At 50.2% G+C, this 13,009-nt stretch overlaps 5 protein-coding genes; 3 read left to right on the plus strand and 2 right to left on the minus strand.

Moving 5' to 3' along the window:
• Positions 1-774: 774 nt before the first annotated feature.
• On the minus strand, positions 775-3,572 carry FFUJ_13513 (uncharacterized protein; the record flags this gene model as incomplete). XM_023576207.1 has 3 exons in its annotated part: positions 775-1,604; positions 1,730-2,692; positions 2,801-3,572. The coding sequence occupies 3 exons, from the start codon at positions 3,570-3,572 to the stop codon at positions 775-777; spliced, it is 2,565 nt and encodes an 854-aa protein (XP_023429392.1).
• Positions 3,573-5,114: 1,542 nt separating this feature from the next.
• FFUJ_13514 (probable ornithine carbamoyltransferase precursor) lies at positions 5,115-6,271 on the plus strand (the record flags this gene model as incomplete). XM_023576208.1 has 3 exons in its annotated part: positions 5,115-5,444; positions 5,495-6,182; positions 6,231-6,271. 3 exons carry the CDS (start codon positions 5,115-5,117, stop codon positions 6,269-6,271), a joined length of 1,059 nt encoding a protein of 352 aa, XP_023429393.1.
• A 185-nt stretch (positions 6,272-6,456) lies between these two features.
• Positions 6,457-7,459, minus strand: FFUJ_13515 (probable acetolactate synthase small subunit precursor; the record flags this gene model as incomplete). XM_023576209.1 has 2 exons in its annotated part: positions 6,457-6,637; positions 6,702-7,459. The coding sequence occupies 2 exons, from the start codon at positions 7,457-7,459 to the stop codon at positions 6,457-6,459; spliced, it is 939 nt and encodes a 312-aa protein (XP_023429394.1).
• Positions 7,460-8,471: 1,012 nt separating this feature from the next.
• Positions 8,472-10,575, plus strand: FFUJ_13516 (related to branch point bridging protein (MSL5); the record flags this gene model as incomplete). XM_023576210.1 has 9 exons in its annotated part: positions 8,472-8,673; positions 8,770-9,023; positions 9,062-9,193; positions 9,244-9,300; positions 9,350-9,514; positions 9,569-9,777; positions 9,830-10,207; positions 10,265-10,469; positions 10,552-10,575. The coding sequence occupies 9 exons, from the start codon at positions 8,472-8,474 to the stop codon at positions 10,573-10,575; spliced, it is 1,626 nt and encodes a 541-aa protein (XP_023429395.1).
• A 648-nt stretch (positions 10,576-11,223) lies between these two features.
• FFUJ_13517 (uncharacterized protein) lies at positions 11,224-12,260 on the plus strand (the record flags this gene model as incomplete). XM_023576211.1 has 2 exons in its annotated part: positions 11,224-11,294; positions 11,375-12,260. 2 exons carry the CDS (start codon positions 11,224-11,226, stop codon positions 12,258-12,260), a joined length of 957 nt encoding a protein of 318 aa, XP_023429396.1.
• Positions 12,261-13,009: the final 749 nt, after the last annotated feature.

Raw genomic sequence — 13,009 nt, forward strand, 5'->3', positions numbered from 1 at the left:
TATCTCTGCCATCATTTCTTCATGATAGACTGGCCTTTGTTCTCAGCCGCCATCTCGTTCCAGGTCCTCTTCATGTCCCTCATTGCCTCTTCCACCTCCCCTTCCATAGCCTGCGCCATCTTCGAAGCCAGGGTCGACTCCTGTTCTGACTTACCAGCCGATGATGAGAACAATGGTAGGGGGGCCACACTGTTGTGGTGGCTGGAGTTCTTCACCTTTGTAAATGTGAGTCCAGGAGGGTATTGGGAAGCCATGATTGTTCGTGAAATCGAGGACCTAGAAAGATTAGCCGGTTAACTGTTTGTGACTTACCTGCAAAGCCTGCCTGCGGGAGAGAATGTAAGGCTGGTCAGTTGAATAGCTCTTGGTGTCAGGGCTGGCACAAACGAGCTTTTTATACCAAGATGCTCGTTACTAGTGGTCTGCGAATATGTGAAGGTTCAACGAACATCACCTTTGTTGAGAAAATAGTCATGGTGATTGTTTTCCTTGTGTGCTCTGCATAGAGGTGGTTGTTCCTAGAATCAGTAAAGCTGAACTGTTGGAGAATAGTTGCTGTTCACTTCAACTCTTTCACACAACGCGTGATCCAGAAACAGAAGACCAGTATGCGTCATACTGTAAAGAAATCAATTTCGTGTATCCTAGGTGTCTATGAGGGAAAAGAAATAATACACGCCAGTATCCCAAGCGAGTCCCCTCCCCTCAAAAAATAAGAACCACTAACTCCAAACACATTTGTTCTGTGTCAAGGCCTCACAGGATTGATCAGACCTATAGGCTGACCTTTGCCCCGATTCCCTTGCCTGTATAATGGATTTTCTCAGTCCAGCTGCCCAATCTCACAGTCACGTTGGCTATGGCATCAAGCTTAAGCGATCCGCCCAGTGCTTCTTTCAGCTTGCCATAGCCCACGCTGCTGGCAGACCATATGACTGGCAAGCGCGGGGTCTGGGATCGCCCAGGTGTTGCTGGGAAAGGTTCATCGTGTATAATCTGACCGACTGGTTCAGTGTGGTTGTAAAGAGCAGTCGCGTTTATGTGTTCTATGTATAAAGTGTTGTATAGCAACGGAGAAAGAAGTGTAAAAGTGGCTGTCGAAGAAAAGAGATGAAAGGTGGCATCTGCGATAAAGTGTGGCTTCTCGTCTCCGTGCTCGTCCTCGCCTGGGACAGTTATTCGCGGTGTAGGCAGAGTAATATTGATCTTCGACAAGGCCTCGCCGATTATAGGGACATTCGGAACACTCCGTTTGTGGGTACGTGCCGTCAGTGTCGTATTCTTGCCGGACACATAGTCTGACAGTAACTTGCGGCCGACTGCTTGCGCCTCCTCGCCGCCGAATCGTAAGGGATCCCAAGTCGCAAGAACAGGAAGGTTGGTGTTGTTGCCTAGGTCAAACGTGACATTTCTTGATATGGCCTCGCCGAGAAGTTCTCCATCGTGAAGAATGTGTACGCTGAGATAAGGTACAACAGCTGCGTAGGGTGTAGGGTTTGTGAGGTTGACAAGAGCTCTCATCAGAATCCCCGTCTCTGTAGTTTCCATAACCTCGATCTCGCCGACTTGAGGCTTGAGTTTACCAAGTGCGTTTCCAGGGAATCCTGATCATAGGTCAGTATTGGCTCTTGCCATGATCGCAAGGCGCGTTAAGAAAATACTTCAGCGTGTAGATAAGGATTATTCATCCTCATGGGGGATGCAAGAGATTACCACAGCGATGACGGACCGTTTACTGGAATCTTGCCCTCTGCGGGAACCTTCTTCACCGTCAGAATGCCGAGGACGGTTTTCAGCTTTACGTCGACTTCGGCCTTGATGTCGAGTGTGATATCGCCGCCTCCAAACAGTAGCTTCTGCATGACCTCGCTGAACACGTCACCGTCGGTGATTGTCAAGGGGACGTCGACCAGCCGTGATGTAATGTTAAGGAGAGTTTCGCCGTTTTCGTTATCCTGGATCTTTGTTGAGTTGGCACTCTGCCAGTGGCGCAGGTTCAACTCGCCCATTTTACGCTTCTTGTAAAACAGATCAGCGTTGGAGCGGAGCTTGTCCACCCCCAAATCCACATTCAGCTCAGGTGGAACAGCTGCGAGCACTTGTGCAGTACCAGATACTCGGGGCTCACCCTCGGGGTCATCGACATCGGCGAAAGGGTCGGGTAGTTTAAAGTCGACATCCGTCAGGGAAAATTTACGAATCAAACTATCGAATGATCGTCCTGGAAAATCGACTGGTACTGTAATACTCTCCAGGATATCCGAGATCCATTCGGGGGTATCGGTATTGTTTGTCTTCTTCCCTCTTACAAACACCTTGGCATCCTCGCCGTGCAGATAACGGTCCATGAAATGGTCGAGAGGGGATGATTCAGAATGAGGGCACGCTTTCGTCAAAGATTCTGGAATGTCGCGGATGATGCCTTTGGCGTCGGCTTGAACATCTGCCTTAGCTCTAACATCAATTGGCTCTGTGACAGCATCTGCAACACTGATAGAGGGCAGTGATGAGTCGCAGTTGGGTACTAAAACTTCAAACCCAAGAGTCGGGACTCGGAAGGACACTGGGTAGTCATTGTGGACTTTCAAGGATACATCGGCCTCGATCACTTTTCGTCCGTGGCCATCTACCGGGCGATCGTGAAGATCCATGCGCTCTATGCTGTAGTTGGGCATTGATGGGATATCATTAGCTGCAAGTTTGTCAGTCCAGCACTACAGAAATAAATTCGCCTTTTCTCATTAAAAGAGTGTCTTCTTTCCTAAGAATAGAGTAGCATAGGAGCGGTAGAGAGCCTGACCTTCAAAGACCATGGATTCCGCCACATCGTGAGCACCAAGAGGGATGATTCCCGATTTGAGGTGAACCTTGGTTTTGCCCACTACTTTCAATTGCTTCAGGTTCCCTTCTAACCAATCATTCGCAATCTTGCGGATATGCTCAGCGTCGCCGGGGTTGACATCTGCCACGAAGTCTAGCTCATTGGTGTGTCCATTAACTACATCAACGACTAGAGGAGGAATAACAGCAGTGCCGGCAAGCGCATCGGCGTACTCGGGTAGATAGACGTTGACAGTTGTTTCTTTGGTCTCAAGTTTTCGCATAATTCCAGTGACTGCTTTTCCAATACGGCGGGAATTTTGGTTATCGACCCGCGATCCATCGAGATAGACATTTGCACGAATACGCGCCCGGATGCCATAGCTTGTGATGTTCTCAATTGATAGATTGGTAGGTTCAAGAACAGCGGCTTTCTCGGCGTACTCCTTGACGGCAGGCGGGACGAGGAAACCGAGAATTATGATGAGAATTACGATGATACCAAGGAGCGCCATGGCTATGATGGAAGGCCACCGCCAAGGTGCTTTGGTGCTGGTCTTCTTGTTACAAATTGACCAGAGACTCCACGCGGCCCGGGACTGAGGCTCATTCGAGGCCCGACCATTTTGTTCGCTCTCGCTATCGTCATCGTGATTCCCGTCATCGCTTCTGTTAAGAAGTGGCGATGTTTCGGTAGGCTCCTCTTCCTCGCGCGTTGGGGAGGCAAGAGGCTCGTTCTCCTCGGCCGGCATTGTGGTCGTATCGGATGAAGTGGAAACCCGTCTAACAGAGATTCGGGGCGCTCATGCGGCGCAAGTGGCTTGGGGCAGGCTGTAGTTCAAAGAGGGAGGTTGATGATGTGTTGGATGTTGGGGATGATGTTGAAGTCAGAAGTAATCATCAAGTTGAGGTAAGGTAGGGAGGGATTCGTCATCGAGGTGAAGTCACTTTGGCAGGGTTTATGAGTGATAAGGTTGTAGCGGGCGGTGATGTGATTGGCTTGGTTATGTCTGATCCAGGAACAGAACCACAAGGCACCTCAGGCCCCAGCTTTTCGATCCTGAAACTCCATTCCATGGGGGGGGGGGTTTGGAATTTGGTCTCGCACGCGACGTCATTTTTTAATTGAACAAATTTTTATTAATAGATCAAAGTTGAGGGTCCATTTCCATTTTAATTTCGATTTCCAAGCTAATAGATCTTTGACAATCAATATGTAGTGTTCCCAACATGGAGATGTCTTTATACCTACTTATCTTAGTAGGTAGGTAGCCCATAAATGGTACCTAAATAATAATGCCACCAGGCGATATTGCAGCAGAATCTTAACCACGATAGCAAATGAGCAGACATATCATCAGAACACACCAATAAAATCAACACACATGTACTATCTACATAAACACCTTCACGAATATGTGCACTCTAGACCTTTCAACGCCGCCTAGGCGTGTCTGGAGGAGACTTGGGAGGGACAGCTATCTTATGGCATAACAATATCTCCTCGAGCTCGTCGGCTTGCTTCCGATGCCAGGGATCTAGGGACATATATCACGCGGCTGAGAGCTCTCATCGCCTCTGCTCAGGGTAAGACAGAAAGCAGCTCACGTTTGGAATCTAAAACGGAACAAGCAGACCAGATATGTCACTCATGCGTATCACAGCTTCCCAAGGCTTATAAATGGGAGAAGCTGTTGAGCAATGAAAACACTCCAATTATGATTCTCTACACCCTTATTACCTACTTATTTCCATCTCGAGATCTTGGCGTAAATTGGCGAGCTCAGTCGGCCAACAGGATCATGGCTATTGAAAATTCAACCGCCGGTAACGGGCGTGTGACCAAAGGGCTCACTCACCGTCATGTAAGTGGAGTTTGACAACAGCGGCGACACATTGGGTTCACAACTATCCAATACGTTTGTATGTATACACGATCGATATAAATCGCAACCAGATCCAATCATGTATAATAAGGTCGTCTAAGTGATAGATATCCTAGGACTTAAGTATCCCATTAATTAGAGTCAGCGTCCCGAGACCGGCTTAACATCACATTAAAGTGGGGCATATACTCTTTGGCCTGGAGGAACAGAAAGCGGGACATGGCCCTCCAATGGTGACTCTTCCTACCACACAGACTCATCATATCTTGACCTACTTAAGCCATTGGCTTAAAGAAAAGTTTACTTTCTTCCTTCGATCTGACGTTCAGCTCAATTCTAGGCTTCAGAGCTCATTTTCTCATTTATGCAATTACTCATTGACTCATTCTGCTCAACACACAGCTTAAAATGAAGACTTCAGCTTTCCGAATCGCTCGAGAGGCCGCTGCAGGCCTTCAGAAACGAGCGTACTCACAGGCTGCAACACCTAGGCATCTTATGACAATTGCTGATCTTACTCCCAATGAGTTTGCCAACCTTGTCCGTGATGCCAACACTCGAAAAATAGCCGTCAAGGGCGGGGCTCCCGCGAGCTATCTCAATGCTGGTCTTGCTGGTAAGACTGTTGCTATGATGTTCAGCAAGCGCAGTACCCGTACTCGAGTTTCCACTGAAGCTGCTGTGACTATGCTTGGTGGCAATCCCATGTTTCTCGGGAAGGATGATATTCAGCTTGGTGTAAGTTGCCCTTACATGATGAAGACCTACCTGTACTAATGCCTGCCAAGGTTAATGAGTCGCTATACGACACTTCGGTTGTCATTTCTTCCATGACCTCCTGTATGGTCGCTCGAGTTGGACCTCATTCTGACGTCGCTAATCTCGCAAAGCACTCAAGTGTCCCTGTCATCAACGCTCTGTCCGATGACTTCCATCCTCTGCAGACGATTGCTGACTTCCTCACTCTCCATGAAACCTTCCCATCAGCAAGCGCCAAGGGAGCTACACTGGGCCTCAATGGCCTCAAGGTCGCCTGGGTCGGCGATGCCAACAATGTTCTGTTCGATCTTGCCATCGGTTGTGTCAAGATGGGTGTTGACATATCCGTTGCCGCCCCTGAGGGATATGAGATTCCTGACAACATGAGGCAACTCATCAGCTCCGCTGCTGACGGCGTGTCCTCACCCGGCAAGCTTTTTGAGACTAACGTCCCTGAAGAGGCTGTTAAGGATGCCAATGTCCTGGTGACTGATACATGGGTTTCCATGGGCCAGGAGGCTGATACCCAGAAGCGCCTCAAGGACTTTGCTGGTTTCCAGATTACGAACGACCTTGCAAAGCGAGGAGGTGCAAAGTCGGACTGGAAGTTCATGCACTGCCTCCCTCGACACCCCGAGGAGGTCGCCGATGAGGTCTTCTACAGCCCCCGCTCTCTGGTATTTCCCGAGGCCGAGAACCGTCTCTGGGCCGCTGTTTGTAAGTCTTTACGGTATTTCCTTAGAAGCATGACACTAACGTCGACAGCTGCCTTGGAAGGCTTTGTCGTCAACAAGGGCAAGTTCTAAAGTATGGTGAGAAGACGGAATATGAATGGATACGATATCATTTACTACCTGACCACACTTGACGGGAGGTGGAGCACTGGCGCACGAACGATAAAAATAGTCTTGGGAATTAAATCAATGAAATCAGATCCTTTCCTTGAAAACGCCATTCGGCCGGGTCACTAAATTGAGGTATCTATATGATTTTAACCTGGAGGGAGCTGGCTGGCATCGACAACCTCGTCTGCCTCCATGACAAGGGACTCCTGGTTACCTTCAGACAGAGGAGATCGGGGTAGAGCCATCAGACCTGTACGGGCAGACTCAAGAATGCCAAAGGGAGCAACAAGCTTGAGGAACGAGTCGATACGTGACTGCTTAGCAGAACTGGAACCCCATATTAGTATTGCGCATGGTTGAGTAGATAAGAGGGAGACGGTGGGCAACATACACTTCGACAATGCAGCTGTTGGTGCTGATATCTAGGACCTTGCCGCCAAACTGATGGGCGAAGTAAGTGATCGACTTAAGATGCTCGTGCTTGTGTCGCAGAGCCTGACTGACGGCCAACTTGCTGGGGTGGAAGTCCTTGGCGGTATCGGAGAGGCTACGTTCAATGGCCTCATGCGCGTAATCGACATCAGTCTCTCCAGCAGCAATCTCGCGGTGGTGGTGGAGGAGCTCCTCGAAGTACTCGGGGCCAAGGATGTTGATCTTGGCAAGGAGGAGCTCGCGCTGGACAAGAGCTGCGTTGGTATAGTCAAGGACGGCCCAGACAGGAACCAGATCCTCAAGCTGTCGGCGAGCCTGCTCAACAACGCCGTCTTGACCAGTGAGGACAATGGTCATGCGAGAAAGGTCGTCAACCTCAGTGTTGCACACGACCAGAGAGTCAATGTTGAACCCGCGAGCTGCCAAAATTCCGGAAACGCGGGACAGAACACCAGGCTCGTTCTGGACCAGACAGTTGAGGATATGGCGCTTGGGAGGAGCGGTTGAAGGGACTGGGGTCTCGTAAAGAATGTTGGAGACGGCGGCCTGGGCAGACCACGCGGGAGGATTGTCGCTCACGGGAAGGGGAGCAGAGCGACGGCGGAGGGCCTTGTAGGCGATGGCGGAGGTCGAGGAGGAGCTATATCGCACAGCGGCGACGCCTCTCGCAGAGGCGGCCCAGCGAAGGGACGAAGTCAAGGGCCGTAGAGAAGCCATCTTGCGGAGACAGGAGAACAGGAACAGTTCTCTGGTCAGAACAAGAAGGGTCCCAACACGGTAGAAATAGCAATTGGGCCGGGCGGAGGATGGGATGAAGGTGACTCAAAGTCAGGAAGAGATAGGTCGAGGGAAATGCCGAAAAAATCAATGGGCCATCGATAGGCCGGTGACCGGAGGCCACAGAGATACGGGGGCCAGGGCGGGCAGGTGTTTGCACAGGAGCACGGATCAGCTCGGCAAGGGTCCGCTGTAAGCTCCGAGTCTAGGTTAAGGTATCTATCAAGAGGTATGGAAATAGGGTTGTTTTCGAGCTTGCATACGATTTGCAGCGGCTTATACTATATGAATGAACCATTGAGCCCGAGGCGATGATAAAGATTGGATTGTTCTTATAGGCAGGCTACAACTTGATGCAATACAGCAATTGACCCCAGTTCTGCCCATGACATTCCCCAGATTCTTTGTAAATCATGCAGGGCTCAAAGCCACAGTACCAAGCTCCCGTCCAATGAAAAAGCACTTGTTAATCACTTGGAAAGAAATCTACTAGAGGAATCGAAATGCCAGAGCTTTACAAAACAAATTAATCTGAAAAACCGAGCTCAGCGCTCATGATATAACCAGGCCCTTCTATGGAGTATACTCCTTTGCATTGCGCACTCGTCTACGCTTTTTCCCCATTTTGCCCATTGCTATCTACCTACCCATTGCCCAAGCTCTCCCCCACATTCGCACCGCCGGTGTCGGGTAGCTCACCAGCCACATGTGGCGGAAGGCTGAACGATGTACAATCAGCCTTTTCAGGTTCCTGCTGCTCCGTAAACCATCAAACATCAACTCCACTTCAACACAGGCGCATTTCGGCTGCTATTTTTCACACCGGATTTGCACTGATACATAGGTGCACATAGACCGTTATCGACAACTCGGTATCTTTCTGTACTTCCACGTGGCGTAGCTCCGACCTACATCCCCCAACTTTTATTTCAATATTTGCAACTCGCCGAGTATGGATGAAACAGAACGACGAACGGTGAAGCGTTCGCGCTTCGACCAGACAGAGCCGGAACCCAAGAGGACATCGCGGTTTGACCGTCGCTCGCGATCTCCCCCGTCGCGTCGCTCTGAACCCGGAAGAGATCGCAGCCCCATTGCAAAAGATGCGACCCCCGAGGCAAGGAAATCTCCAACTGATGCTGCCGCTGCCGCTGGTTTGTGCCCTTGTCCCATGCCTTTCCCTTCTTCTTCCTTCTTTAAAACCCATCGCGACAATGTTTGTCTACACACGTCTCTAATATAATACATAGCTGCCGCTGCGGCGCGCATCAACGCGCAGCTCCAAGCTCGTAAGGGAATCCAGCATGTCGATGTACCTCCCATCAGGTCGGCTGATACCGACTCACCACCGTCGCGACCAACCTCGACTCCACAAAGCGCAAACAAGACAGCTCCGGCACTCGATGGCGAGATGTATGTTGCAGATGGTGACTATATCCAGGACATCGAAGTCAATGACCTCAGGAATCGCTACCTCCTCACCAAAGGATCCACGCAGAAAATGGTAAATACTCCTGCTTTACAGTCCACTGATCTTCCCAGAACCGCTCCTTTGGATTTATTATGCACTTGAATCGAGAATATCATGCTTACAGCTTGATAGCTCGCTTCAATACCCCCTTCGTTGCTCCTGCTGACTCCCACTCGATTAGATCAAAGACGAAACCGGCGCTGGTACGCAATTTCTTCATGTTTTCCCCCCGTAGGATATCTTATTGACTTAGCAAGATATTACCACCCGGGGCAGCTACTATCCCAACAAGAGTATGGCAACCGCTGCGGTAAGGAAAACTTTCAGTCTTGGTTGGGCCTCACTCTAATCCCTTATAGAACCCTCCGTTGTACCTTCACATCACGAGCACGAGCAAGTCTGGTTTGGAGGCCGCTGTCGCCAAGATCAACGAACTTATTCAACAGGAACTCCCTCAGCTTGTCGATGAAAGGCGTTTTCGCCGTCGAGACCAGGAGCAGGTTGAACGTGATGAGTTTGGCCGAGTAAGGTTCTCGCAATTTACAGGTGGAACAAAGATGCTGACAGTCTTCCTATAGCGTAAATGGCCCGAAGAGAAGATTCCTATCAGTTTAGAGCCCGTATATGGGTTCAATTTGCGTGCTCAGGTCGTTGGACACGGAGGTGCCTACGTCAAGCATATCCAGCAAGAGACAACTTGTCGCGTGCAGATCAAGGGACGAGGTTCTGGATATCTCGAGGCAGCCACTAACCAAGAGAGCGACGAAGACATGTTCCTCCATGTGACGTGAGTTGGCGTGTTTGTTGATCTGGGACATCCACAACTAACATAAACGCAGCGGTCCTGACCCCAATATGGTTGCGAAAGCCAAGGAGCTTTGCGAGGACCTGATCGCCAATGTCAAGGAACAGTATGAAGAGTTCAAGAGTCGTCCACCGCGCTACGGCGGCGACCGCTACGGAGGGGACCGCTATGGGGGTGATCGTTACAATGGTGGCGGTGACCGAAACCATTCCCATGGTGGCTCACACGGAACTTCTCATGGTTCATATGGCGCCTCTGGCTATGGTGGATACGGGTCTAACCCGGCTGGTGCTTCAAACAGTCCAGCCGCTGCTGGCGTGAACAGCCCGACCAATGCTGCTGACTATGCCGCCCAGTACGCCCAGTACTACGGTGGCGCAGATCCCTACGCAGCCTATGGTGGTTATGCTAAGTAAGGAGAGCTTGCCGCTCGAGATGCCTACTCCGTGATGCTGACGATTTGCTACAGCTATGTTGCTATGTACCAGCAATACTATGGAGCTCAGGCTCAAGCACAGGCTCCCGGCCCTCCCGGTGCCACGCCCGGGCAGTCAGCTTCACCTCCTCCGCCCCCGAGTGAGGCCGCTCCTCCTCCGCCGCCGCCGCCCAGCTCGGCACCTCCCCCGCCTCCCCCTTCTGGGTCCCCCCCGGGAACAGGCGGGAGCTATGGTTCGGTATGTGACAAAGATGCTGAGATATCCAGCTCGCATTCTACAAGATATTATCCCCCCTTAGGTATATGCTAACATTCGGCAGGTTCCTCCTCCGCCAGGTCTTTGAATTTTGATCGGGTCACCCATCATCAAAGGGGAGCCACAGAATCAGATTTTGACTGAAAAGCATGCCGCTGGATATGGAATTCCATGGCCATGTACGTGAACGCTCCAGTTTACATTGCAGAAAGAAAGAGTGTTGATTCAGGGCTCGTATGCGATTACGAGCTATTTGAGTAGGAATTCTCATCGAACCATCTTTGTATGGATGCGATTAAGAAATAGCAGAATTGCTTTCCAGTAGGTCGCAAAGTTGGTTTTTTTTAGGAATGACATATTGCAGGTCGAAGTACATTACACTCGCAGTGAAGAAGGTGACGTTTCTTACTAAAGTATTATACTATCTGACAGATCAGGGACATGGCGTTTCTAATGACTCTAGCTTGTAAAGTTGTAGATACTAATATACAGCGTAAGAATTAGTCATTAGTCTTATATTAGCAGGCTTTTACTTTGAAGCGGATGGATTCGGAGAACTTGTACGTGGTTCAGCATGACGGGAGGGGCCAGCCCCTTATCGATAAGAGAAACAACCCTCGTCGCATCTCATGTAACCTTGACATCTAGACATGCCGCCTACATACGACTACTAGATACACTTAATTATCACGATTTTCTTACAGTGTAACTGCTGCGCCGAGAAAAAGATGGCAAGATGAGTCATCAGCGATATCCCTCTCACGATCCAGTCAAGGAGCCCCATTCTATCTCACTCAAAGTGCTTCGGTAAGCTACCTAGCGATATGAGTCCAGGTCCAGATGGCTCCGAGCTTTACCTAGGTAGCTAACGTACGATCAACTTTAAGACTGTCGCGTCCGTCGCTCGTTACTCAATACCCGATCGATTCGCCCTCCTCAGTAGGCGCATCCATCAAATCAGCCCCGATCCCTGCTTCGCTCGCGTACCATTCCGAAGCTGCCTCGAACCCATCTCCCTTCCTTCTCAGTCCCGCCGTCAACCTCCCGGTATCGTTTGGTTCGGCATATGTCGGCGAGACTTTTAGCTGCACTCTTTGCGCGAACAATGAACTACCAATAGATGCTGCCAAAAATATTCGCGATGTGCGCATCGAAGCAGAGATGAAGACACCTGGTATGGGTGCTGTTCAGCGCCTTGAGCTTGGCCCCTTGAATGACCAATCTGAAGTTGATCTTGAGTCTAGAGGTACCTTGCAGAAAGTGGTCTCGTTCGATCTTAAGGAGGAGGGCAACCACGTGCTTGCGGTAACAGTGAGCTACTACGAAGCGACAGAAACAAGTGGACGAACAAGAACTTTCCGAAAGCTTTACCAGTTTATCTGCAAAGCTTCACTCATCGTGCGGACCAAGGTTGGTCCCCTGAACTCCAACAACACTCAAGAACACGGGCGATGGGTGCTCGAGGCGCAGCTGGAGAACTGTAGTGAAGACGTGGTGCAGCTGGAGAAGGTGGTACTAGACACGGAGCCTGGGTTGCGGTATCAAGACTGCAACTGGGAGGCGAGCGGGAGCGAAAAGCCGGTGCTGCATCCAGGTGAAGTGGAGCAGGTTTGCTTCGTGGTCGCGGAGGACGGCACCGAGTCGGGTGTGGAGGTGACACCGGACGGGAGAATTATCTTTGGATCATTGGGAATCGGATGGAGAGGTGAGATGGGAAACAGAGGATATCTGGCTACTGGGAAACTAGGCACAAGACGAGCCGCAGCACGATGAAGAGAACCTATCAAAACGACGAATGAATGATACCCGCAGCATTCAGTTGCCAAAGGCGAGGACGCTATGACTCCTCAACATAACACTTTATGATCATGATCTTCATTGTCATCCCTCAGCCCGCAAAGTTCGATAGTCTGGATGCCCGGGGTCCAGGGCCCAGGGTTGAACAGAGTTCTCCCAAGCCGATCTCGCTTGTGAGCCGTGTCTTAAACCATATCCGAAGACTTTGACATCCCAGATGCCATACAAGCATTTGTCTAAGACCTAGGAGCCAATAGCAAAGGTCACTGTCCATCACCAAGACATTATGGTTCTTGTTCTTCCTAGTGTCTCTAATCCGTGTGATTGACGGTAGGGGGGCTTCAACACGTCCAATTGTCGATTACGTCTTGCTACTACAGGAGCACGAAAATGAGTCGCTAAGTGGCTAGGATGTCGACAGTATGTGACTATTTCACGCTTGAATCGGCATCGACCTCACAGCAAGATCCGACCTGGTCGGGCAACTCAGTATGAGCTGCATGATCCCATGAGACAAAGTTGTGACACCTTTTGTATCCGTAATAATTTGGGCATGGCAACTCGGTACAGGGTTTGAAAGGTATGTCACTCCAAAAGTAATTAGTGATAGTAATGGCACCGACTACTTGTTGGAAGAGTCACCATCAGTACTCGAAAGAATGTAGCGTAAGTGTTCTATGAGGGGGTTGATGAACGGTGTTTTGTATCCAGAATTGAGCAACAGA

This window comes from Fusarium fujikuroi, chromosome FFUJ_chr04 (assembly GCF_900079805.1).
Source record: "Fusarium fujikuroi IMI 58289 draft genome, chromosome FFUJ_chr04".
In the NCBI taxonomy this organism is placed as follows: domain Eukaryota; kingdom Fungi; phylum Ascomycota; class Sordariomycetes; order Hypocreales; family Nectriaceae; genus Fusarium; species Fusarium fujikuroi.